This window comes from Vicugna pacos, chromosome 21, assembly GCF_048564905.1.
Source record: "Vicugna pacos chromosome 21, VicPac4, whole genome shotgun sequence".
Classification (NCBI taxonomy): Eukaryota; Metazoa; Chordata; class Mammalia; order Artiodactyla; family Camelidae; genus Vicugna; species Vicugna pacos.
Window position 1 is genome coordinate 7,891,113 of NC_133007.1, and position 27,995 is coordinate 7,919,107.

Below are 27,995 nucleotides of genomic sequence, written 5' to 3' on the forward strand. Positions count from 1 at the left end.
AGGTTTTTGTCTGTTTAACCCCAGGTCCAAGTGCCATACATGACATATCAATAAATATTTGTGGAAAAAATAAACCACAATTTAAATACAGCTTGCCATTATTTGTGACTCAGATAATCCAAATAAATCACCCATACTGATCAGTAATCAGTGCGGAGAAGCAATGCAGCAGAGCAATTAAAGGTAAGAATTTTAGAGTTAGAGAGACATGGTCTCAAATTCTGAGTCAGCTACTTACCATTTACAGATAACTAAGGCAAGTTACTTAACATTTCTAACCTTCAATTTCTGCATCTGTGGGACGGGAATTATAAAACCCGCATCATGTGGATGCCATGAAAAGTAAGCAAGATAATGTGTGGAAAGCACCTTCAGCCTGACAGAGTAAGTGCTTAATCAATGAGAATTATTATAATTCTTACCAAAAAAAAAAAGAAGCATGATTTTTTTCAATTTTATCTATGCAATATCAAAATTTCCAGATAAACAGTAAAAAAAAAAAAAAGTCACTAAACTAGCTGAATTGTATATAGGACAACAAAGATCTTCAATTCTGAGAATATTCTGCTTAAGTCATTTCAAAAGAAAAGAAAATGGTTTCCTTGGGTCTGGATGAGATTTAATTAGGTTATGAGTTTGATGTTGGAGGATTTCAATATATTACATTTTCCCCTTTGTCAAACTACTATAACATGATAGCAATGTGATTAATGAAACCTATTTTCAAAGCTTGAACCCTTTAGAAAAGATATTATGAATATACAAAATGGAATATATACATACAATGGAATATTATTTGGCCTTAAAAAGGAAGGAAATTCTGACATAATAATGCAATAAGGATGAAACTTATAGACACTATGTTGATGGGAATGTCAGTCACAAAGGATTATTTCTATATGATTCCATTTATATGAGGTGCCCAGAATAGTCAAATTTATAAAGACAGAAAGTAGAATGGTGGTGGCCAGGTGCTCAGGGAGTGGAGGGAGAAGGAAATGGAGAGTTACTGTTTAATGCATAGAGTTTCAGTTCTGGAAGATGAAAAAGCTCTGGACATGGTTGGTGGTGATGGTTGCACAACAGTGTGAATGTACTTAGTGCCACTGAACTGTATACTTAAAATGATAGAACTGGTAAATTTTATGTGATGTATATTTTACCACAATTTGCAAAAAATATGTTATTAATCTTTAAAGCCCAATTTGTCCTTCAGACAAAAGCCAGGCACATGGGAGGCACAGATATTACTTATGTCTGACAATTAGATGAGAGAACCAGACCTATCCTGACTGCCACCCAAGTATCTTTTCCTAATTTTTCTCTGGCAGCCTAACCTTATTTGACCCAAAAATCTAAACTAGAACTAAAAACAGAATAGTTAGGTGTATTTTTTAAAGCCACTGTAGCCTTGATGTTTTCCTTGTCTTTCATAAAGGCATTTTTAAAGGATGAAATGCGACTCTGTCGTAGGTGAGGAGTGGCAAGTTTACAAACAGCATTTTGATTACCAAGCTGTTTATTAGGAGGTCTTACCTTCTGCCACTCCTTGAAGTCTGGAACAATTGATTTGAATATATTTTCTTTGTCAGGAGATAAAATATCTTTTCCACTGAAAGAAGGAAAAAGAGCAAGAGCAGGGTCTCAGAACAAGATCATGAATCCATACATATATAACAATTAATAGTATGTTTCTCCCGAATGATTTTCAAGAATGCCCTCCAGCTTCAGCCTCTCCCTCATAGGCATTCATCCCTAAATTTACAAATTAAAAATAAATTCAGACCCTAATCAAAGTAAGCAAGTTACAGGGTCAGAGGTCACAGCAGTATTAAAAGGGTGGTCTCTGGGTCCTTGGCATCCAAAATTAGATCATCATAGGAATAATTTCTGCTCAACACAGCTGCCAAAACAATGTATAAATAGAAAGGAAGCTTAATGAACACTCAAGGCTCAACATCTGGGTCAGAAGCCTCAACTCCTGGTAAGAAAGAGTTTCCTTTAATGTCTCTTGAAGCGCCACAAGGAGAAAGCTCTTGATAAAGACGTTCCTGAGGAGAAAGGGAGAAGAGAACCACTGCCACGCATCTTTCCCTCCCCACGAAGAGTCAACACACAGTACAAGTGGGCAATGGCGGCGGCAACTGCTTGGATGTGTACCAGCTTCAGCTTCTAGAACTTCCAAATCTCCTAACTGGTAAACCTCTTAGAGGAAATGAAAAACCGAAACCATTGTTCTCAATTTGAAATGTAAATGGTACCTAAATGTGTTTCCTCAACAGATAGAGCATCTTATAAAAAAGAAAAAAAACAAACAAAAAAACTTTAGAAATCATTTAGTCCAGCCTGCATTCAAAGTACAGATTCCCACTAACCTTGGCTGTGATTTAGTCCACTTTACTTTACAGGCAGCCTCTTCCATTGTCAGATTCCTCTAATTGTTACAAAGTATGATATCCAGTCAAAATCAACCTCCTTAAAACTGCCGGTCATTGATTCCATTTCTCTGCACAGACACTATGCTACAGAATTTGCAGATGGATTTATATATCCAAGTTGACCAATATTAATGATGTAAGTTGACTTGATTTTAAACAGAGACAAAAGAAAAGAAAAAGTGTTGGACTTAAATGGAGGCAGCAGCAGTTCAGCAGAGATATCAAGATGAAGAAACAAAAGCAAAAATAAAGAAATGGAACCTAATTAAATCTAAAAGCTTTTGCACAGCAAATGAAACCATCAACGAGATGAAGAAACAACCTTCTGAATGGGAGAAAATAAATGTGATTGATAAGAGGTTAATATCCAAAATATATTAACAGCTCATACAACTCAACATCAAAAAAACAAGCAACCCAATTAAAAACGGACAGAAGAACTGAACAGACTTTTATCCAGAGAGGAAGTGCAGATGGCCAACAGGTACATGGAAAGGTGCTCAACATCGTTAATCATTAGGGAAATGTAAATCAAAACCACGATAAGATGTCACCTCACACTGATCAGAATGGCTATCATCAAAACAAACACAAATAATAAATGCCAGAAGAGTGTGGAGAAAAGGGAACCCTCTTAGACTGTTGGTGGGAATGTAAATTGTTGCAGCCACTGTGGAAGAGTATGGTGGTTTTTCAAAAAACTAAAAATAGAACTACCACATGATTCAGCAATTCCACTCCTGGGTATACATATCCAAAAGACCCCAAAAAACACTAATTCAAAAAGATGTATGCATCCCAATGTTCATACTAGCATTATTTACAATTGCCAAGATATGGAAGCAACCCAAGTGTCCACCAACAGATGAATGAATAAAGAAGATGTAGCATGGAATACTACTCAGCCATAAAAAAGAAAGAAAATTTTGCTATTTGCAGCAACATGGATGGACTTGGAGGGCATTATGCTAAGTGAAATAAGACAGAGAAAGACAAATACTGTATGGTATCACTTATATGTGGAATCTAAAAAATACAACAAACTAGTGAATAAAACAAAAAAGAAGCAGATTCACAGATACAGAGAACAAATTAGTGGTTACCAGAGGGGAGAGAGGTAATACAGGGGTGGGGAAAAAAGGGGTTATTATGGGATTATATAAAATCATGTGTGTGAAACTTCTGAAAATTGTAAAGCACTATGGAATTTAAAGAATCTTTCATTCAATTAAAAAAAGAAAAAAAGATGATCAGAGATGATTAGCATTAGAAATCACAAGATGATTTAAGCTCTTAGCAGGACTGTGCTCTTGTTAGGGCAGCTGGTTACCACACCAAAATCACTATCAGAGTAATTATAAGGTAAAAGAAAGAGAAAAAGGGAGAGGAAGAATTGGACAGGGTTATCAAAATCACATAGTATAATCAGAAAACCAAGATTCCTGGAGACCTACTTATTATTTCTGAAGAACTGCTGCCATTTGACAAGGCCCTTCTTAACATTTTGTAATTTCTCCCTTGTGGACTCTTCACTTTGTTCCACTTCCTGTTTAAGTTTATTCACTAAGTTTCTCCATTTCTGCGTCAACTTCTGTAACAGTGCAAGGTCTTCAGTGTCCTAGATAAAATGCATGGAATTAAGCCACTTACTCATTTAGTCATGTAACAAATACTTATTAGCATATACTATGCCATTATTAATATTGTAATACTAGAGACATCCATAAAAAATGAATTCAAAAATTGAAAAGATACTCCTATTTTAAAATATCAATGACACAATTACATAGTCCCTTTGGTGGTGAATTTTCCATTGTCCAAAAAGTATTAGGAACAAGATTTTTTTCCTGTACAACATGAGCCCAATTTCCCCCTAGGACATGCATGGCAGGCAATGCAGTACACTGGAAAGAACAGAAATTTCAAAGCCAAACAGAACCAAATGTAAATTTTAGCCATTGACTGGCTATGTGTAACTTTGAGGGATGTTATTTGAGATTAATGTTTCTTATCTATAAAATAAAGATGCTAATATATATCTCATAGGATTGTTATAAGAATTAAATTAAATGACCTGTGTAAATGGTTTGGCTCTAGAAACACACTAAATGATACTTCCCTCCTTTTCAACCTAGTGTGCTCACTAAATTTTCCCATAAAATTGCATAGAACGCATCGATGATGCAACTATTTCAATGAACACACTTACATTTTTTTTTCAGTTGAAGCACCAGAAGTCTATAAATAACATTTGCTGCATGAGATGAATTGCTTAAATTACTTTAATTAGGATAGAAGACAAATATAAAGAGGTAAGAGTCTTTATTTACCTTTCCTTAGATTTTTCATTCTGCCCATAATAAAGCATAAATATAAAACTGTATTTAAAATTTAATCTATAAATTAACAAAGGCTTCTTAGAGTCTCAAGCCTCAACAGCTGGAGTCTCTCTTCCCATGACTTAAATGAACTGAGCTTTACCTTAGTTGACAGCAGTATGATGAAATGCTTAGTATATTTATTCCAGCCTTTTTCACTGAGGTAAAGTCTTTTAGCCAATAAGATTTTATTTCTTTCAATTACCTATTTTTAAAAAGTATTAAAATTAGGAATCTAAAATATTAACAAATATTTTTGTACATTGTAATTAATTAAACCCAAACCAATTTCACATAACAATTTTACATTGAATCATTACTTCAATCACAATTTCTTATTTAAATCATGAACTAATTTGAATCACAAATTCAATTTTCTAAAACTACTAAACTGGAACCAAACTGAATATAGCATACAGCAGAGGTTCTCAAACAATTTGATCTCAAAAGCGCTTTAGATGCTTCAAAATTATTGAGGACTCCAAAGAGCTTTTGCTCATGTGGATTATATCTATTGTTATTTATTGCACTGGAAATTAAAACTGAAATTATTTAAAATATATACATTTGTTAATTCACTTAAACATTAATAAACTCTGCATGTTAACAGTTCTTAAAAAAAAACTATTTTCTAAAACTAAAAAAACAGTGAAAAGAGCACATTGTTTCACATTTTTACAAATCTCTTTAGTGTTTGCTTTAACAGAATAGAGCTAGATTCTCATATTTGCTTCTGAATTCAATCTGCTGCAATATCCCATACCATGTAGCTTCAAGAAAAATCCACTGTACACTCATACAAGAATGGAGTGAAAAAGGCAGATAACAGCTTAGTATTACAATGAAACTAGTTTTGACCTCATAAAGGGTCTTATGGACCTCCCAGGGTAGGGACCATAGTTTGAGAACGACTGATATATTGAACCAATTATATAGTCATTCAATGAATGACAGTTCAAGACACTGTACATATAGCTATAAACAAAAGAGACAAAAAGTCCTTGTTTTCAGGGAGCTGACATTCTAGCTGTCATTTCCTGTTAGGGATGATCTAACACAAAGCCCCATCAGTTCAAGCTACTCTTCTACAGAAATCTCTTACAGTGGTCAATTAGTTCTCTACTGTTTACTTCTACAGTGAGAGAACTCATTTGCTTCTTTTTTCCTTCTACTGAACATGTTAGCTCCCAGATTTTTCTTTTTTTTTTAAACTGAGGTATAGTTGATGCATAATACTATGTAAGTTTTAGGTGTATGACACAGTAATTCATAATTTTTAAAGGTTATGTTCCATTTATAGTTATTATAAAATATTGGCTATATCCTCTGTGCTGTACAATATATCCTTGTAGCTTATTTATTTTATACACAATAGTTTGTACTTTTTAATCCCCTACCTCCACCTTGCCCCCTCAGCCCCTTTCCCTCTCCCCAGTGATTAACCACTTGTTTGTCCTCTGCAACTGTGAGTCTGTTTTCCAGGTTTGCTTCTTATACTACATTTATTGTCATGTTGTTTTTTCTGGACATGTCAATGTCCCTTTTAAAATTGTGCATCAGGATAGAACATTTGTGTCCAACATGAGGTCTGACCATTGCAGAGGAAAATGGGACAAAAATTTGAATCTGTTGAGGATGCATAATTTACTATATTGTCTCAAACATGAAATTAGCCAAACAAACAGCAAACAGTTTAGAAAAATAGAATATTGTAGGATTTTGCTACTTTCTTAAAGCATCATTATAATGGTCCACAGGCTGCCATATTTCAACTCAGGTGTCATCTTGGGTACCAAGGTAATAGAACCAAAGTGAGTTATCCAGTGATCTTAATTCAGTTATATTTTGTAAAAAAAGAATAACTTTTCCTAGTTTATTAGTAGTATAATTAAAGTTGAAAGTTTTAACATGTTCACAAACAACAGAAAAAGAAGTCTTGCTCATACTTCATAGGTTCCGGTGGGAAAAAGAGCCTTTAATTGGGCAACAGCCAAGTACCCAATAGAGAAGAAACAAAAGAAAAAAATGTAACTTTTCCTTTTCAAGGCCCATAATAGAATAGCTACACGATTCATCAATCAAATATATCTCTTCATTTTTAAAGTTTTGCCTAGATCATTGAAAACTGTCAAATGAATCTTTACTTAGCCAAAAAAGAAGTTATGATTTCAGATGAACCAACCTTTAGGGACAATTCGTATGTGGCTGAACTCCAGATAGCTCTTTCTGTCATTAACTGTTTAATATCACTCTCCATCCTCCCTCTTTGTAATGTATATAAGTCGTGATATTCTTCTACAATTCTGAAAGAAAAATTAAGAAACAGCTATATAACTATATTTCAAAAAATAACTTTGTTCTAAAACAAGCAATTCGTTCCTTTAAAACTCATTATAAGGGAATTATGGTATAATTGCTGGATATAGTAATAACACTAATATACAGTGAAATAGAAGGAAAAAATCCCCATTTCATTTATAAATCTTACAAAGGTCTTAAAGTAAAAAGTTTGATATATGGTTCCTTGCTCCCTCACTTTTCATCATATTCTTCTTTATTCACTGGAATTTTCTCACCATGGTATTCTAATGGTATAACCACACAATATCTAATGAAAAATTCAGAATACAAGTAGCAGTAATACAGCTGTTTTTAGCTTTTTTTCTCATAGAATTTAGGATTCTTCATTAAGAAGGTACCAAGGCACAAAGCCCAATACCTGTTAAGCCACTGTATTTTAAACTATATGTAATCAGTATAAGACTTAAAGAAACTCTGTATCAATCAACCAAAAGCTTAAATATAATTATCTTTTTCTTAACTCTTATTTCTTCACGTTTACCAGAACGTATCTTTTCCTTCTAACTTACACTAAAGCTTCTCTTAGAATTAAAAGCCCTTCTGAGATTAAATACAAATACGGAAGTTGTAAAGTGACTAGTAGCCTTTCACAAACCTTCTGAAGCACTTCCTCCTAAGGAATATTAACTTTGCTGAAAGAATTAAAGGCCAGTGACATAAAATTCTCCGAATTTTGGTGAAAGCCATAAACCACCAGCATCAGTTCCTTAAGCCTCCTTCTATTTGGAGGCTTCCATTTGTTCAAACTAACTGAGAAAAAACTAATCACCTTAGGTGTCACAACAGATCAATATATATATATTCGATAAGCTATAACTTTAAGAATTGTACACTTTACTACCTGAAAGTTAGACCTCAATTTTAAAAATGGGAATTAATGATCCTTATTTATAACAGCAAAAGAGAAAAAAGCAGAAACAATCTTAATATCCAACAACAAGGGACTGGCCAAATATACACTATAGCTCTATGATGAAAATACTCTGCAACTAATGTTCTTAATACTCTGGAAATAGGAAAATGTTTTGTGTACAATATAAAATAATAACACCCAAATTATGATAGTGTATATTTAGTTTGATATCATTTTTGTAAAAAGTACATAGAAAAAAGAAAAATATGTTAAAATATTAACAGCAGTTAACCCTAAGAGAAATAATTATGGATGCTCTTTATTTTCTTATTTATGTGTTTTCATACTTTCTAAATTTTCAACAAAATAATGTTATTATAGAAAAAAAGTGTCCCCTACAATTTCTAATCTCAAAAAAACCATCCCACTTCAGAACCACCAATGTTTAAAGATAACGAGATTTTTTTTCTCTTTTTTCTTCCCCTTCTATCTGGTTTTAGAAGATGTTTTGTTCTTACAATGGACATTAGCACAAAAAAAGTTCTAGTTCTTTTTTTTTTAATTCATTCAACAAATATCTGTTTAGTGCCTACTTTATGGCTGGGAGTGTTCAAAACTAAACAAAACAAAAAACCTTTGCCCTTAAGAAGTTTATCCAGAAGACCTACATAAAACATAATATATTAAGTACTGATAGTGCTATGGATAAAGATAAGTCAGGGAAAGAGGACTGAGTGTGAAGTGTATTACAATTGTAAATAAGGGGATCAAGAAAAACTTTACTGAGAAGACATTTGAGCAAAGGTCTGAAGGAAGGAGAGAGGAAGCTATCCTCCTCCAGGTCCTGAACTCGGAGTCTTCCTGGTGTGTTCAAGGAACAGCACAAAGGCAAGCAGATCTAGAATAAACTAGGAGAAGTCAGAGAAATTCTGTAGGATGAGTCTCGCAAACCATTTTTTAAAATGGCCTTCTACTAAATAAATAAACCTAATTCCCTTCCTTTCCAAAATAAAAGAATTTTTAAAATGATCTTTTACTGTAAGATGGGGAGGTACTGAAGAATTCTGAACAGAGAAATGATATTATTTAAGTGCTATGAGATCACATTGGCTGGTGCGTGGAGAACAGACTAGTCTACTGTAAAGGTAGAAGAAAAAGGGCCACTCAGAAGTTACTGTAACATGCCAAGCAAGACATGAAGATGGAAGTAGTTAAAGGAGTGAAGATTCTGCATATATAGTGAAAGGAGAGCTGATAGAATTTGCTGATGGAGAGATGGGAAATGTGAGAGAAGGAAGGAGATCAAGGATAATGCTAAGATTTTTGGCTGGAAAACTGGAAGGATGGAGTTACCATTAACTGAAATGGGAAAAGCACGTGGGAAGAGTAATTTGGGGGGAAGAACAGAAATTCAGTTTCGGAATGTTAGGCATCTAAGCAAAAATGTTAAGGCTGTTGAATATGTGTCTGGGATTCAGGGAGAAGATTGAAGCTGGAGACACAAATCTGTGAGTCGAGAGTACATAGATGATGGCATTAACAGCCAGGAAACTGAATATATTCACTTAGGAAGTGAGTATAGAAAGAGGAAAGATCCAAGGAATGAGTGAGCCAACATTTAGAAAAAATGAGATGTACGGAACCCGTAAGGGATATCAGTAAGAAGGAGCCGATGGTAAAGTAGACGGAAAACTAGGAGAGTATAATATACTGAAAGATACTGTTTTAAGTAAAAACAACTGGTCAATTATAGCAAACACTGCTAGGGAGTCAAGTTAAATGAGAACTGGATTTAGCAGTATGAAAGTCACCGGTGACTTTGACAAGTGACGTTTAGGGGAGTCGGGGGGGTGAAAGCCTGACTGGAGCAGGTTCGAGTGGAAACGGGAGGACAGGAAGTAAGATAATCAGTGTGACAACTTTTTGAAGAAGTCTGTTGTGAGGGGAGCAGAGAAATAGGGCCACAGCTAAAAGGGGATATGCCATCCTAAGGGACTTGGGAATTTTACGTTTGGTTTTTGGGTTTGGGGTTTTCTTCTGTTTTGTTTTTTGGGTTTTTTTTTTCTTGTTGTTTTTAAGGTAGGAGTAATTACAGCATATTTGTATACCGATGGGACTAATCAGGGAGAAAGGGAAAAATCAATGAAACAAGAGGAAGAGGGAACATTTGCTGAAAATACCTTGAGCAGGTAAGAGCAGGTGCAATAGTACACGAATGGAGACACTGGCCTTAAAAAGGAGACCATTCATCCACAGCTAGAATGCATGAGCACAGGTGCAGGTGGGTGAGAGATGCAGGGGTGAGAGCTTGAGTTCTCTTCAGTTTGCTTCTACTTTTTAGAAAGCAAGGTCATCAGCTCAGAAAGAGGACGGAGAGATGGTATCAGAGGTAAGAGGATAGAACACAAAGTATAGAATAGTTATTTACTAAGACAGGAAGGGTGAATCAGTTAGAGTAAACAGCACATTCAGGGGGCAAAAAGCAATCAGGGTATCACTCTCATTCTAGCAAGGAGTAAAACAGAATAAAAGAATATATGTTTGAATTTATATTTGTATACATTTGTATTTTTCTTGACATTTAGAAAATACAGTTACTCTTTAACACATCTTAAAAAAAGCAAAAGACAATGCCTGATTAAAAGGGACATAAAGTAATGCAATGTATAGTCCTAGACTGGGTACTGGTTTGGAAAACCCAATGTAAAATTTATTTTGGGAATAACTGGAAAAATTTAAATATGAACTAGGTAATTTACGAAGTAAAAAATTTGCTGAAGTAGGTAGAGATTGTTGACTAAAAAAAAAACCACGCCGTATATACAATTTTGGTTTTAAAAAATGCCACGTACATAGAAGAAAGTTCCACAAGAATATACACTAAGGTATTTACGGTAGTAATCTACAAGTGGTAAGATTGTGATTATTTTAAATTTATTTTTGCTTGTCTGTATTTTCTAATTTTCTTATAAGGCATATGTACTGCTTCTATGATAATATAATAATATTATTTCTCAACTAAATAAAAAAATTAAAATGCAATCAGATATATCTTTTGACATATAACCCAAGAGCTTCCTAGTAATCAGAACTCTAACAGAAAATGAAATAGAATAGAGGTCAGCAAACCACAGCCTAGGGGTCAAACCTGGCCCATCACTTGTTTTTGTATAGTACGTGAGCTAAGTATTTTAACCTTTTTTTATTTTTTACATATTTAGTTTACTTTTTATATTTTTAATGGTTAAAAAACAATAGAAGAATAATATTCTGTGACACACGGAAATGTTATAAGTTCAAATGACAGTGTCGATTAATAAAGTTCTATTGGACACAGTCATGTTCTGGTACTGTCCTTGGCTGCTTTTGCACTACAGTGGCACATGTCACAAAGGCAGTTGCATCAGAAACTGTATCTCACCATCTGGCCCTTTATGGAAAAAGTGTGTTAACCTCTGAAATAGAATAAAAACATTAGGACCACAGTAGGTTCACTAAAATCTAAAAAAGAACTAGACTCACACCACTAACCAGGAAAACGCAAACAAAAACCAGATAAATTCCCGTATTTATCAGATTGATAAAAGAAATGGGTAAAAGGGAACTCTCACACACTGCTGAGAAGACATACTGGTACAACTACATTGTGGGATATTTGGTAACATCTAGCAAGACAAGGCTATGCACGTCCTATGACCCAGTAACTCCACTTCTAGGCATATACCCCCAGAAAACTCACACAAAGACACTTAACAAGATGTGTATTTCAGCAGCGCCTGGAAGAGTCAATATATGTAATGAACTTTACATGTATTAACTCCTTCAGGGACTGCTGTAATAAAAAAAAAACTTCAAATGTTTCTATAAAATTTTGTTTCTTGAAATAAGATGTGAAGCAAGTATGACATAATGCCTAACATTTGGTGACTCACTTGGCGTTCTTTTCAGCGTCTAGAAGAGCTTGTGCCAGATCCCTGTGGGCCCTCTCTGCTTCCTTTGTTAATTTCACATCATGTGCCCGAACCAGACACAGCTCCCTGAAATAAAGCAAACAAACTTTGTATTCACAGTTGAGGACATTGAAAACGTTTCTACCCAGGAAATCAGATTTATACTCAGGAATCTTACTAGCTATCATGTGTACATCTTGTGCTAGTTTTTTCACCTTATAAATCAAATCAAGAAATCTAGTGTAAATCTAGATGAACTCTTACCGGGTTTGGCAATGAAATCAGACTGACTAGAAAAGGCAGAAAGAAGATGGGAGCATCCTCTAGAATGGAGTGAAGACTACGGGCAAGGCCTTAAGGCTGCTCTATCCTACCCTCTGACATGCCTGTCCTATCTTGCCACTAATCATTTTTGCCACTAATCATATTGCCACAAGATAAGATGATCACTAAGTGTGACTGCCATATTATGCTTATTCTCTCTGGGATTTGAACCTTAACATCCATAATCATGGCACTGCTCTGTAAACCTGATTACGATAAACATGTCTGTCTTGGAGGGAAGAACAAGAGTCTTTTCCGTATCAAATATACACAGAAACCTAGCTTTGTGTTAACCTGTGTAACACGAGTCTCTGTATATACATCTACATCTATATCCAGGTCCTTCTGTTCTCTTGCTGAACACGAAAAGAGAGTAAGAGAGTCCTTATCTTTAATCATTTTCCTTTCCCTGAATATTTTTAACTCTCTTTAGAAACATGGCTTTGATAATCAGTTTTTACCTGGTCAGCTCCTCAATAACATTCTTAAAATTGTACAATTCTTCTAAAATGCGCTGGTCTATCACTCGCTGAGTTACCATGTCTTTGTAGAAGTCAATCATCTGCCGGGCAAGTTGGTCAAGCAATTGTACATACCGCTCTCTGCGTGAAAAAGGAACACAAGCCATCATGAAGAAGAAAAGGAAAAAGGAGCCAGAAAATAAGTGAGAGAGAAAGTAATGTTAGGGAAAGAATTAGTAAAGAGACACACACAAACGATAGGTGGGAAGAACAAGATAGAGGAAAAAAAAAAAAAAAGATCTAGCCTGTAAATTTCTGTCATGCTCACCCAGTGAATGAATTGTGGAGAATGTTAACCAGAGTCAAAATTATTTGTAATATAATGTCTGAGATGTAAAACAAAATAAAGGTTTATTTTATTTCTTCTTCTAAATTATAAACTCCATGAGGATAGAAACTATGTCTTACATATTTACACACTTACAACATCTGACAGTGTTTTGAATACAGTGAAATTTTTATAAATAGTTAAATTCATGAATAAAATCACCTTTTGCAAATTGATCAAAATGTAAAAAAACACCAAATGCTTAAAAAGAAACAAAGACAAAGAAGTCGTTAGGTACAAAGAAGTAATTTCTCTTCCTTCTGAATAAAACCAAACAAAATATTTGGAGATGATCACAGATGATAAACTATAAATCCATAACTGAGCAGTCTTCTTGTATATTAAATGTGATCCAGGTGTTACATTCTAAGCCTGAGATCACAGAATTATAGTATCTTTGCGTTGGAATGGTCATTTAGCTTGATTTTTCACTCCCTGAAAGAATTATCCCACCCTTGCTTAAACACTTAAAGTGACTGGGAGTTTATCAGCTCAACATGCAGTTCATACATTGGGAAGTATTAATTTTAAATCACTTCCTTTAGGGATTTCCCTCCTGTCAATACAGGGACAAAATACTCTGAAGGGCCTTCCTATTACAATACAACTGTATCTATCATAAAGCATACTTTTTGAAGCATTACCAAAGAAAGAAATAGAAGTCTCTGGGGTTAAGAAAACATAACAAACCAAATGCAGTAAGATAAGAATGCCGTGGAAGGTGATAACCAGTATTCACTAGGCAAACCCAAGGTCAGAGCTGCCCCAGTGAAAAATACCAACATTGGGTTCTAGGGACTAAGCCCTCAGCCTGCTTCAAAGTGACAGATCTGAGTCTAGGACTATTGTATAAAGCCAGGATTCCAGAAGGGAGAAAATAGAAATCTTCTCTTCAGGAAGCAACCATGATTTATATCTTGATGAGTTCATGATTAAGATTAGCCAAATATTACTTACACAAACAAAGATTTCAAAATACCCATGTAAATAAACCATTATTAATGAGACTCAGAAGAAACAACACATAGTAGACTTAGATACCAATGGTCTTCATATATCAGAACTATCAGATTTAGAATATAAAACTATGCATGAAATGTTTGAGAAATAAAAGATGGAATCTAAAAATGAATAAGCAACAAAAAACATATCAAATATGATGAAACAGGATGGAGGATATAGCTCAAGTGGTAAAGTGCATGCTTAGCATACACAAGGTCCTGGGTTCAATCCCCAGTACCTCCTCAGAAAATAAATAAATAAATCTAATCACCTCCCCCACCACAAATATGATGAAACAGACAGGGACATAAATTAATACAACTCTGAGGGGAAAAAAGTAATTACCAAACTGTAAAACTCAACAGACGGCGTACAGCAGAATAGAGGTAGCTAAAGAGAGGATTAACATCCTGGAAGAAATACTCAGAATGCAGCACAGAGACAAAGAGATGAAAATAATGAAAAAGAGATAAAGATATAAAGAGCAACAGAATGAGAATGTCCAATATAAATCTAACCAGAGCTCCAGAGGAGGAAACAGAGAATAGAGAATAATCATTCATCAAAGAGATCATCACTGGTAACTTTCCATAATTTGTGAAGAACATTCATCCACACATAGAACTGTGGTATAGATATAGGTACAGGAAATACAAAAAGAAATTCAGAGGAACGAAAGTCATTCTCCTGCTGAAATAATGACAACAACAACAAAAGACAAAGTATGTGAAACAGCAACTTAAGATCCTGGTTTTCAGGCAGTAAAAGCAAGTGACCCTTGAGAGACAGGAAATAAATAAGGTAAGCTCAATGACTGCTTCGACTTGCTGGCTTGAGAGAGTTTTCAAGTCATGCCACAAGGAGAGGGAACCCATGAGGACCCCAGTGGTCTCCCTGATTTAATGAGACAGAGCTAAGAGTGCAGAAAGATGAAAGTGGCTAGACTTCAGAGGACAGGGTACCAGAGAGAAAAGAGCTGCATGGAGAGACCTCTGGAGGTCTGCAAAAGGTCCCCGTCAAATATTCAGCTAAGTAATGATCAGGGCGTAAATGTAAAGAAATCACCTGAGACCGTGGGAAGAACCATCCAAAAGGATCAGGGATGGGAAGGGAAGAGGTTTAAATAGGTGAAGCACAGGGGATTTTTAGGGCCATGAAACTCTTTGGCATGACACCAGATTTTGAAATCAACACTGACAAATTAGCATAGTTTCTACATGTAGTATATATTTCACTAAGAAAATCTGCAAGAACTGGCAATGTTTAGCCTGAATAAGACAGGAAAGACAAAAACGGCTGTTTTCGAATATTTAAAGAGTAAAAGAAAGAATGGACTTATTCTGAGGATTTCCAGAGTACAAAATTAGGATTAGCAGGTAGAAGCTACAAGAAGGTAGATTACACTTACATGAAGAAGGTGTTTAAATTTTTTATTATGTAAAGTTTGATACCCAAAGCAGTATGTGCAGTGTAAATGTGGAATCACAGTGATGAAGTGACTATATGCAAACACTTTATAATTTCTACTGAGATATAATTTACATGCCATAAAATTCACCCTTTTAAGGTGTATACTACTGTTCAGTGTATCCACAAAGTTGTACAACCCTCAGCACGACCTACTTCTGGAGTATTTCCAACATCCCACAATATCCCTCAGTGGTCCCCATTAGCAGTCATTCTCCATTCCTCTTTCTGCCAGTTCCTGGCAACTACTAATCTACCTTGTCTGGATTTGCCTCTTCTGGACATTTCACGTAAAGGAATCATACAATTTATTATTTTTTGTGACTAGCTTCTTTCATTTAGCATCATGTTTTCAAGGTTCACTCACATTGTCTCATGTATCAGTACTCCATTCCTTTTTATGGTTGAAAAACATACATTTGTCAAAACCCACCGAACTGTACAACACAAAGAATAAACCTTAATGTAAACTACGAATGTTAGTTAATAATCATATTAGTACTGGTCCATTAATTATAACAAATGTATCACATTAATACAAGGAGTTAATAATGAGAGAAACTGTCTATGGAGAAGGGGGGGGCATATGGAAACTCTGTATTATTTGTTCAATTTTTCTGTAAATCTAAAAGTAATCTAAATGAAACTTTCATTTTTTTTAAAAGAAAGTCAGGTAAGTATATTTTTTAAAAAATGAACAGACAAGTAACAAACTGGGAGAAAATATTAAGTACAGTGGACCCTTGAACATTGCAAGGGGTGGGGCGCCCACCCATGCAGCGTAGAAAATCCATGAACAGTCATCCCCTGGTATCTGCGAGGAACTGGTTCCAGGACCCACTGTGGATACCAGTATCCACGGATACTCAACTCCTACTGTCCCAGACTTACAAGTTTGACCAACCACAAATCATGTAGTACTGTTATTTATTGAAAAAAATCCATGCATGAGTGGGCCTATGCAGTTCAAACTCATGTTGTTCAAGAGTCAACTGTATGTATATTTTAAGTATATTAAAATATACGAAAACATAAAATAAAATCACATATATGACAAAAGAATAGTTTCTGGAATAAAGAAACTAAAACCCAATAACAAAAAGACAAACCATTCAATTTACAAACAGGCAAAATATTTGAACAGACATTTCACAAAAAGAATATACAGTCAATAAGCTCAGGAAAAAGTGCTCAACATCAATAGTTGGCAAGGAAATGCAAGTTAAAACTATAATGACATCCTATTTATTACACACCCATGGCCAAAATTAAGAAGACTTATAAAACCAAAGGCTGGCAAAACATTGTTAGTGGGAGTATATAATGGTACAAACACTTCAGGGAAAAGTATGACAATTTCTTATAAAGATAAACTTCAACCAACTTTATGAACCATCAATCCCACTTCTACGTATTTACCCAAGAGATGAAAACACGTTTTCACACAAAGATTTCTATAAGGATGCTTGTGGTAGCTTTATTCATAACAGCCCCAACTGCTAACAACTCAGTTTCCATCAATAGGAGATCAGATTAACTGCTTTTTGATCCATACATACAATGGAATACTACTTAGCAACAAAAAGAAACAAACTACCCATATATGCAACAATGTGGATGAATCTCAAAAACATGCAGGGGGGAGGGCATAGCTCAGTGGTAGGGTGCATGCTTAGCAAGCACGAGGTCCTGGGTTCAATCCCCAGCACCTCCAATAAAAATAAATAAATGAACAAATCTACCCCCTCCTCAAAAAAACTTAAAAAACAAAACAAAACATGCTACATGAAGAAGCATATACTATATGATATGTATGAAGTTTGTATGAAGTTCCTAAATAAGTGAAGCCAATTTAAGGTGGAAAGAAGTCAGAACTTCTGGAGAAGTGGGGGTGGGCATTTACAGGGAAAGAGCATTAGGGAACTTTGTGGGTTTGGATTATTCAAGTGAAAGTATTTGTCAAAAGTCAACAAATGTAGACAAGATTTGTTCATTTTAGTATATGTAAATTTTACTTTAAAAAGGAGAAAAAGGCAAATAAATAATGAACTCTGATTACTGATATACATGCTGAAGTATTTAAGAGAAATACACTGATGTCTGGGTTTTACTTTGAAGTGCATGAAACTGGTGGGAAAATAGAAGGATGGCTAGACGGACAGACTAGTGACAAAGGAAGTAGAGTAAAACATAAATGGCAGAATCTAGATATACGTGTGCTCACAGTAAAATTCTTTTAATTTTTATGGGTATTCGGAAATTCCCATAATAAAATATTGGAAAAAATAAAAATAACAACAATGAGGGAAAAAAGTTAGGTGCCTGTATCCAAAGATATTTGTAGTGTCAAACAAAAAGAATTACTGCAGCAGCCTATTTCGGTGTAATCTGAGAGTCCTATTCAGCTCAGACCCAATCTGGCAGTTGTTCTTCCCCCTGTAAACAATGATTCTAATGAAAGTGTTTCACATGAAATGCCCCTTCTACAGCAACAGGCCTCAGAGACAGTTGCATGTAAAGCAGACACACACAAGCTGATCAGAAAGCACTCCATGAGACATCGAGCAGAAAACTACAGTGACGAGCAAAAGGCTAGGGGCTGAGATCATGCATGGTGTCACCATTTACTGGGGACCTCACAGCAATCTTGTGAAGCAGGGAGGGCTGTGTAAGATACCAGGCTCAGGACAACAGAAGTCTTCCTCATCGACGGAGGGCCCTAGACCTTCAGAATAGCTCCCACCACAACAAAACGCTGGGTACCAGATTATTCTGGACCTACTGAGCGCTTCACCATTCCACAAACACATCATGAATGTTTGCAGCAATCACCCTGAAACCTCATTGCTTATCCTCACCTGCTTTGTATTCTCAACTCCAACTTCACCCCATTCTAAATCCTTAGCTTTGAAGCCCTATTCTGATCCTATCTCTAGCACTTTGGAGTTAAGATTTTTGTCTCCCTAGTATCTGGCTCAATTTTTCTTAAAGGATTTTGGCTGACCTGCCTGCCCATCTCTTTCAGCCTAGACTTCCAGGAATAGGACCCCATGCGATTTTGGCCCCTAGAGGCTAAATCCTGAAAGCAGCCGTTAGAGTCACACTCAGACCTACTCCTCATAAAAGGAAGATGGGGATACACGGTCAGTCATCTAGTTCCTCTGCAATGATTCTTCATCTACCTCCCCCGGCTTTGTTCTTAGAAGGACAACTCAGACTTTAGCTGTCCCTATCCCCGTTCTTATTTGGCATTCTCCAGCTTTTGGTGGTGTTCCAACGACTTCCTCCTTAGTAGCTAATCTTGACCAGTCTCTTATGAATGGCTTTGCTCCTAGGTTCTCAGCACTGTCAGATATGGATACTCAAGTTTCCATAAATCAGAGAGTGGACAAATAAGGCAAACATATCATCAATTCCCATTCCGGAGAAATAGATATTCAGAGAGATCTAATAACTTGCCTATGGCTCCATGGCAAGTCAGTTGCAGAGATGTAAACTGAAGACCCAGTATTCTAATTCAACTATTCCCTGCAGTTTTTGGGAAGTGCCACAGTCATAAGAAGAGTTATAGTAACAACAGTATTTCTCATCATAATCTATAATAATCATATGTACTGAGCACCTACTTCTGGGCTCTATTTAAACTTCACCACAATTCTATGAAGCATCTTAATGCCTGACACAGAGTAGACATTCAATAAATATCATTGATTGATGCATGAACAAACTGAAACAACAAATGAAAACAAATGAGCATATGAAAATTTCACAGTAGCTACTATCTTCATTTACAGATAAGAAAACTAAGGTGTAGACTTTTACCAACGCCACACACCTAGGTGATGACTTAAAACCAGATTGGTCTGTCTCCACAATCTATACTTTTTCCACTATTTCATGTAGCACTTCACTCCTAGTCATAAAAGAACATGGTGTCAAACATCCTAACAGATATTACCTTTAGGCAAATGGGACCTAATTAAACTTACAAGCTTCTGCACAGCAAAGGAAACTGTAAGTAAAACAAAACAACAACCTACGGAATGGGAGAAAATTTTTGCAAACAAAGAAACCGACAAAGGCTTCATCTCCAGAATATATAAGCAGCTCGTAAGACTTAATAAGAAAAAAACAAACAACCCAATCCAAAAATGGGCAGAAGACCTAAACAAGCAATTCTCCAAGGAAGACATACAAATGATCAATAGGCACATGAAAAAATGCTCAATATCACTAATTATCAGAGAAATGCAAATCGAAACTACAATGAGGTATCATCTCACACCAGTCAGAATGGCCATTATTCAAAAGTCCACAAATGCTGGAGAGGCTGTGGAGAAAGGGGAACCCTCCTACACTGCTGGTGGGAATGCAGTTTGCTGCAGGCACTGTGGAAAACAGTATGGAGATTCCTCAAAAGACTAGGAATAGACTTACCATACAACCCAGTAATCTCGCTCCTGGGCATATATCCAGAAGGAACCCTATTTCGAAATGACACCTGCACCCCCATGTTCATAGCAGCACTATCTGCAATAACCAAGACATGGAAACAGCCTAAATGTCCATCAACAGATGACTGGATAAAGAAGAGGTGGTATATTTATACAATGGAATACTACTCAGCCATAAAAACTGACAACATAATGCCATTTGCAGCAACACGGGCGTCCCTGAAGAATGTCATTCTAAGTGAAGTAAGCCAGAAAGAGAAAGAAAAATACCATATGAGATCACTCATATGTGGAATTAAAAAAAAAAAGAACAGAAATACAAATAGAAACAGACTCATTGGCATAGAATACAAACTTGTGGTTGCCAAGGGGGCAGGGGGTGGGAAGGGATAGACTGGGAGTTCAAAATTTGAAGATACTGACAGGCATATGTAGAATAGATAAACAAGATTATACTGTATAGCACAGGGAAATATATACAAGATCTTGTGGTAGCTCACAGCAAAAAAAATGTGACAATGAATATATGTATGTTCAAGTACAACTGAAAAATTGTGCTCTACACTGGAATTTGACACAACATTGTAAAATGACTATAACTCAATAAAATAATGTTTAAAAAAAAAGAAATTACCTTTAGGAATTTCTCGACTGATATATTTTTACCATAGAAAATATAACAGAAATGCACTTAGGGCCCTTATTATCAATAGAATAGAGAAGTGTACTTTTATGACTTTTCTTAAAAGCAGATATAAACATAATTCTAACATAAAATTCAGAAGGAAGCTGGGACACTCCATCCAGTAACAGCTCTAACCTGATTTTGGACAGTAGTTCTCCTCTATCTGCACAGTCCACACTGACTTGTCGAATAAGTTCATGAAATACAGTATTGTAAATGGTCTGTTCCTTCTTCAATATATGAAGTAGTTTGTGCATCTGGCAAAAAAATAAGATAATCAGTATTTACTGATAATACAGTATTTATTGATGGTAATCAGTAAAAGCTATCTTAGAGATTAAGCACTCTGGGTGTGAGTAAGTTTTAGAAACACCTTGATTAATTTGTTCACTTACATTTTCCTTTATAAATATATATTAAAATGGTACATTATTTTTAAAAATCTGTGTCTAACATGCACCTCTATATGAGGCACTGAGAAGGTCACATCTGCCAAAAACACAAAACCTGAATTGAATCATAAGAACACATCAGACAAACCAAAATTGAGAAACATTCTACAGATTATCAAGGTCAAGAAAAACAAAGAACAGTTTCAGATTATAGTTGTCTAAAGGAACATGACAACTAAATGTACTGTGACCCTGGGATCTCAAAATAGAGAGGGAACTAGCTATAAAAGCCATTAGAGGGACAACTGATAAAACGTGAAATGTGAATATGAATATACTATCATATCAATCTTAAATTTCCTGATTTTGATAATTGTATTATGGACTAATAAGAGAATGTCCTTATTCATAGGAAATACATCGTGAAGTATTTGGTGGTAAAGAGGCATGAGGTTGCCATCTTAACTCTAAAATGGTTCAGAAAAAAATCATACACACAGAGATACATAGAGAGGGAGAGAGAATGAGGAAGCAAAATAGGGCAAATGCAAACAAGTAGAGGGTCTGGGAAAAAGTTACACAGGAGCTCCTTATATTAAACTTGTCTGTAAGTTTTAAATTCTATAAAAATAAAAATTTACAGTACAAAAGAGAAATAGTCCCATAAAAGAAAAACTCAGTATCAGTGAAAGAGCTCTTTTATTAGGTACAAAATAAATTATAAGTGGTAAAAAAGCACGGTTTAATTGGCAGTGCTTTTTAGTGGTACAATAATAATAAGGGTCTTATAATCAACGGTGCCTTTTATTCAGTTAAATGCAGTAATAATAAAACTAACGATTAAATATACAGTGTTTACCACATGCCAAGCACTGTTTCAGGCACTTTATGTTCAGTATGTCATTTAATTTGCACAACAATCCTATAAGGTAAATAATTATTATCCATAATTTACAGATGAGGAAATCAAGGCACAAATACGTTAAATGACCTGCCTAAGGTCACCAGCTAATAAATGGCAGCAGGGCCAGGATTCCAATCCTCCAGAGCACATGCTCGTAACCACTAGTTAACACTGATCTTTGCAATTACCTTGGTTGGCCCTCTGTATTCCTGATTTTCCACACCAGCCCTCTCCAGCATAGTATCCATCACATCATTCAGCTGGACCACTTCTACTCTTTTATTAGGTTTCCTAAAAGATTAAGATGGCAGACTTATGTAATGAGTGTTAGGCGAAAGGAATATAATATAGATAAAGAAAATGTACATACTATGGAATATTAATGGTATTTTAAAGCATTAGACCTGTATGTACTAATCTAGTGGGATATCAGTAATACAGTCAAACAAAATACAAAAAGAAATGTAGATAGTATGATTCTCTTTTTCATAAAAGAAAATAATGTACCCCCCCCAAAAAAATTCTATACACCGACTGTGTAGGTTTGTAAGAACACAGAATAATGTGGAGCAATAAACACCGAGCTGTTAATGTTGGCTACTTCACAATATAAAAGAAAAAGGACAAAGGAAAGATAAGAAAAAAAAGACTATAGCAAAATGGGGAAATACTAATGGTTAAATGCAGAACATAAAAGTATTTTATATAAGATCCAGCAATCCCACTTCTGAGTATTTATCCAAAAGACTTGAAATCAGGATCATGAAGAGATATTAGCACTCCCACGTTTACTTAAGTACTCTTCACAATAGCCAAGATGTGGAAACAACCTAAATGTCCATCGATGAATGAACGGATAAAGAAATGTGGTATATACATACACTGGAATATTATTCAGCCTTAAAAAAGAAGGAAATTCTGCAATATGCAACATGTACCCAGAGGACAATATGCTAAGTGAAATAAGCCAGTCACAGAAGAACAAATACTGCTTGATTCCACTTACACGAGGGATCTAAAACAGTTAAAACTCATACACTCAGAGAGTGGGATGTTGGTTCCCAGGGACTGTGGCTGCGGGGAGAAGGAAATGGGAATTTGCTAGTCAACAGCCATAGTATTTCAGTTATGCAAGGTTCTACAGTTCTGCTGTACAACATTGTGCCTATAATTAACAACACTGTACTGCATACTTAAAAATTTTTAAGACGGTAGATCTCATGTTAAGTATTCTTACCATAATAAAATAAAATAAAATTTTAAAAAACATTTAAAATGGTTTAAAAAGTGTTTTACAGCATTTCAATATTATAAATATGTTAAAAAATCAACATGCAACTGGACAAGTGAAAACACTGATTAGATGACAGAATTGTGGGCAATTATTTTCTTAGATTTCTGCTGTAAGTTTAATATTTTTGTGTAATAAAGTACCAATAAAAAGGAGTATATGTGCATACAGCTGTTCTTTACTTTCAAAAACAAACTGTACTTACATGGATGGGAAGAGCAACAGTCTATTTTCACTGTCTGTAAGGAGAGTAGTATATTTGCTGCAATAAAGAAGCCAGGTAAGTGTTATTGTAAGAAAACTGCCTAGCCTGTTCATCGTATAACACAACATGAAAAACTTAAGACCCCACAGAATTGAGAAGCTTGGAGACAATCAGAGAGGTCCATCGTTTTACACACAAGGTCATACCTAAACAGCCCTAGACACCTACAGACACAGATATAATACTACTTAATATTTAAAACATCTTTTAGTAAAAAAGGTTTTATCACATTCCTCAGTATATCACAATATGAAAATTTCTTTGATTCTTTAAAAAAATGACCTTTCAAAAGTGGAAGAATGTTCCAAGAACGCTGAAGTCAACAAAGTGACGTGACTAAACAGGTTACAAAATTTGTAAGAAGCAAAGACAAAACTAGAACCCAGTTTTCCTGATGCCCAGCTTACATATCTGTCCTCTGGAAGTACCTGTTTATACCAAAATGGGTATCACAATAAAAACCTCATGGTAATCCTTCAAATTTATTATTTATACATTTTTTCTTCCCCTAATTGAAAACCATTCCTTTGGTTCTACCCCCTACTGGAACACAATTGGTTAAAAGGAATTTAGATTAGTGAAAAATCTTCAGGGAATATAAGGACTCAAAGTAAAGTTTCAAAAATGAGTGTGTGAGAGGGACTAGATGCAATGATACCCCGGGAGCAATGAGCACACCTGGCACCAAGATCTTGGTTTCTGAGAACACTTCTCCACTAAGAGGAAATGGTACTCCTTAGAGAAGTGATTCATAGCTCCTTCCAGAGCTGGAGTCAGTAAAGACTAGATGAACCTGAAAATCTTACTGAGCCAGAAAATACGAGAACATTCAAAGAATGACAGGGCCATGCCTAAAGAGTGCAAGAGTCAGCTCAAAGGGGAAAATCATTGGCAAAATCAGGAAAAGCTGAACATCAATGATGGCAAAGAATTATAACCTACTGAAAAAAAAGAAATCTATTAGCCTATATTGTAAAATGGCAATTAATATATACAAGAATGATAGAGCTAAAAAAGATCAAAAAGATCTATATAACTAGTGGGTTGCTAGGAAATACACACCAAAGCACTTAGTGGCAAAGGGTCATGATGTTTCCAATTTACCCTTCAACAGTGTGTGTGTGTGTGTGTGCGCGCGCGTATTAATGCAAATGAGGCAAAATGTAAATCCCCAGTGAGTCAGGATAGATGTGGGACGTCCCTGTTCTATTTTTGTAATGTTTCCATAATTTTGAAATATAAAAATTAAAAGTTACCCAAAAAATGAGTTCCGTTTAGTGCCCTCTGGCAAAATATTGTTCTGAAACCCGTCATCAGGAAATGCCAAATAACATACATACTGGACAAGGTAAAAAGAATGACAGCTTCTGGATATTTTACTGTAAAACCTAGTCCAAACTTCTAGTTTTTTAAACTATGAAATATTCAAGTGCTGTCTCAGAAAATAAAAGCAAGATCTCATTTTCAATCCCATAAGCAGGAATCAAAGAAAACTGGAAATGACTAGCCTGAAGTCTAGAGCTAAGCCCTAGAGTGTGCATTATGAGATTCCAGCTTAGAGAGCTACTTTCCTTCGTCATTGCTCAAAACCACTCCTGAAGAGGCACAGCAAGCATTCAGAACAAAGATCTACTTTTTAAAAATCAAAATTAAATAATAGGAAAAGACAGAGAACAATTCAATTGCTAAAATCTCAAACTCTTTTTTAACTTGAAATCTAGTTGATTACAATATTGTGTTAGTTTTAGGTGTACAGCAAAGTGATTCTGTTATATACATAGTTTTCAGATTATTTTTCACTATAGACTATTACAAGATATTGAATATAGTTTCCTGTGCTATACAGTAAATTCTTGTTCCTTCAAACTCGTTTAGGACTCTTTTCCATTAGTTTTTGATACATTTCTTAAATTAGACTAGAATGGTAAGCCAAATGTTTACTCATTTCAGTGCAGATACTGCCTGGGAACACGAGGGCTCAGGTTCTCTAGGTCTGTGAAGCAGGACACAGTTCAACTTGTCGGATATTCAGTGTATACCAAGTACTCACTCATCGTAGCACTCCAGACCTGAAACTCCTGTATTTGACACAATATGGAATTCTTCAGGAATCAAAGTATCTGTTAGTTTCTTTGGCTTAAAAAGATAGAAAGAACAACGAGAATAAACACATTAGTAGGTGAGTTGCCCATATTCTAATTCCTATCCCAAAGGGATACTATTTATTAAGAGATTCTGATTAGACAAATAGCAATATTAGTAACATGGGTCATGGCTAGTAGTAATTAACTTTTAGCAGAGCACAAATTTAAAAATTAACCATGAATTAAAGAACAACCTTGGTTTTAGTATGAGTTACACAAAAAATCTATTTAAAAATTTTAAGATCTGTTAAAATTCAACAGAATTTAAAATTCACCTTAGCAACATGCCAAAAAATAAGAATTCTACAATGTTAAACTGTGGATTCCTTTGTTAAAAAACCAAGTCTCCTATACTGTATTTTCTAGATTAATGTAAATAACTGTAGTTTGGAAAATAGCTTAAAACAAGATATCTTTGATCTCCCACTAAATGCCCTTTTCTAAAAATAATTAGAAAGTGCTATGAAAGCATAAACCATGCAGGCTGTTACAGTATGACATAGCTTTATTTTGGGGGGAAATTTTTTTTTAAAGTAGGGAGAGGGGGCAGGAAATTATTTATCAAACATTTTACCTTATGAGGAACAATGGCACCATCATGTGACTGTAACGGACTGTTGGTCTGTGGGGGACAGACTGCGCTCTCCTTGGTCTCTCCTTTAACATACTTAACATCGTACAGAAAAGAAATATCCCTAAAAGTAAGAAAAACATATTACAAAATAAGTTTCTGTTTGGCTACTGGATAAAAGAGGGTGAGGTCCACACACAGCCTTCTATGGGTAAAAAGGAACACAAAACTGGTCTCCTTAGTTCATACTTTACACTAAGAACGTTGAGGCGTCAGACATGAGTTCCCCCTACATTCTCCGTCTTCTCTACCTCAAATTACTCATTCTCATTTCCTTTAATCTCAGTTTTAAGATGTATTCTCTTCCCCAGGATTACTTCCTCCACTTATGCCCTTGATTTCATCTTTGCCCACATCCTCAGGCATCTCATTCCATCAATCATAATTTCTATGTATCTCCCCCTCTCTTGGTCTCTAACTTAAGTCTTTCCCACTTCTAAAAAAATCTTCCCTTGACCACGCATTGTTGTCAAGTTACCTTGATTATCTAACTCTCTCTCACTTTCTGCTAAACATCAGACTTCTTAAAATTTCCCTGCAATCGGATTTCATCCCCATCTCTCTTCTGAAATCATTCTCCAGAAAGCTGAGGATGACTTCTCACAGCTAAGTCATCAGTTCACATCTTCCGTTATTCTCCTGGAATATTTTCCAGGGTGGACCACCTCTCGTTTTAAAAACACTCTCCTCTCCTCTATGCTGTGTGACTGGACTCTTCCTGTTCTTCCGTCCTAATTGCTCCTTCTTGGACTTCTCTGGGACCTCCTGCCTACCAAATGGAAAAGCTCACACCATTCTGCCCTTATCCCTCTGTTCTTCTTTCCCTACACTTTCTCCCTTGGCAATGCTATCAGATCTCACCTCATCATACTTGTTACCTCAAGATACAACTAAATAATTCTCCCACATTCTAATTTTTTACCCTCCTCTATTCACTAATTCTGTCAGCACCACCACTGTACTCATTAAAATCTCAGCATCTATCATTGATTCCTTCTCATTCTTTGTCCTCAACATCCATCTATCACTAATTCTTAGTAATTTTACAGTCACCCTGTCATTCTAGTAGTCAGGCCTCTTGTCTCTTGCCAGTGCCAGATCGCTAGTCCAAGCTGTCATTACTTTTTTTGTGACTTTTCATGTCTCTCTAGTATATTCTACATACGTCTGCCAGATTCATCTCCCTACAGCACATTTATAATCATGCCACTTACTGCACATAATTTTCAAATGCCTCTGCCCCTCCCTCCAATTTTAATTGGCCATTATGTAAAATAATATGGAGGTTCCTAAAAAAAAAAATAGAACTACCATATAACCCAGCCACCCCACTTCTGGATATATATCCAAAGGAAATGAAATCTGTATCTTGAAGACGTATCTGTACTCCCAAGTTCTGCAGTATTAGTCACAAAAGCTAACACATGGAGTATTAGTCACAAAAGCTAACACATGGAAACAACCTCAATGTCCATTGACAAATGAATGTATGAAGAAACTGTGACATATACAATGGAATGACAGTCAACCTTTAGAAGGAAGAAAATTCTGCCATCTGTGACAATGTGGATGAAACTGGAGAATACACGCTAAGTGAAACAAGTCAG

General features: G+C 35.5%; 1 protein-coding gene across 7 annotated transcripts in view; it reads right to left on the reverse strand.

Annotated features, from left to right (window-relative positions):
- AXDND1 (axonemal dynein light chain domain containing 1) overlaps nucleotides 1-27,995 on the reverse strand; it is a 70,617-nt gene that overhangs the window by 33,825 nt on the left and 8,797 nt on the right. For all 7 annotated transcript variants that reach the window (XR_012062684.1, XR_012062685.1, XM_072946032.1 and 4 more), the window contains 11 exons: nucleotides 26,332-26,452; nucleotides 25,664-25,749; nucleotides 23,554-23,610; nucleotides 22,246-22,348; nucleotides 20,897-21,018; nucleotides 12,766-12,906; nucleotides 11,963-12,067; nucleotides 6,999-7,119; nucleotides 4,920-5,021; nucleotides 3,893-4,056; nucleotides 1,537-1,612 (listed from right to left, as the gene is read on the reverse strand). Coding sequence is in view for 5 of the 7 variants with exons in the window: in XM_072946032.1 (XP_072802133.1) it covers nucleotides 1,537-1,612; nucleotides 3,893-4,056; nucleotides 4,920-5,021; nucleotides 6,999-7,119; nucleotides 11,963-12,067; nucleotides 12,766-12,906; nucleotides 20,897-21,018; nucleotides 22,246-22,348; nucleotides 23,554-23,610; nucleotides 25,664-25,749; nucleotides 26,332-26,452 (1,198 nt within the window). In the remaining 2 variants the exon portion in view is untranslated. The remainder of the gene's footprint in view (nucleotides 1-1,536; nucleotides 1,613-3,892; nucleotides 4,057-4,919; nucleotides 5,022-6,998; nucleotides 7,120-11,962; nucleotides 12,068-12,765; nucleotides 12,907-20,896; nucleotides 21,019-22,245; nucleotides 22,349-23,553; nucleotides 23,611-25,663; nucleotides 25,750-26,331; nucleotides 26,453-27,995) is intronic.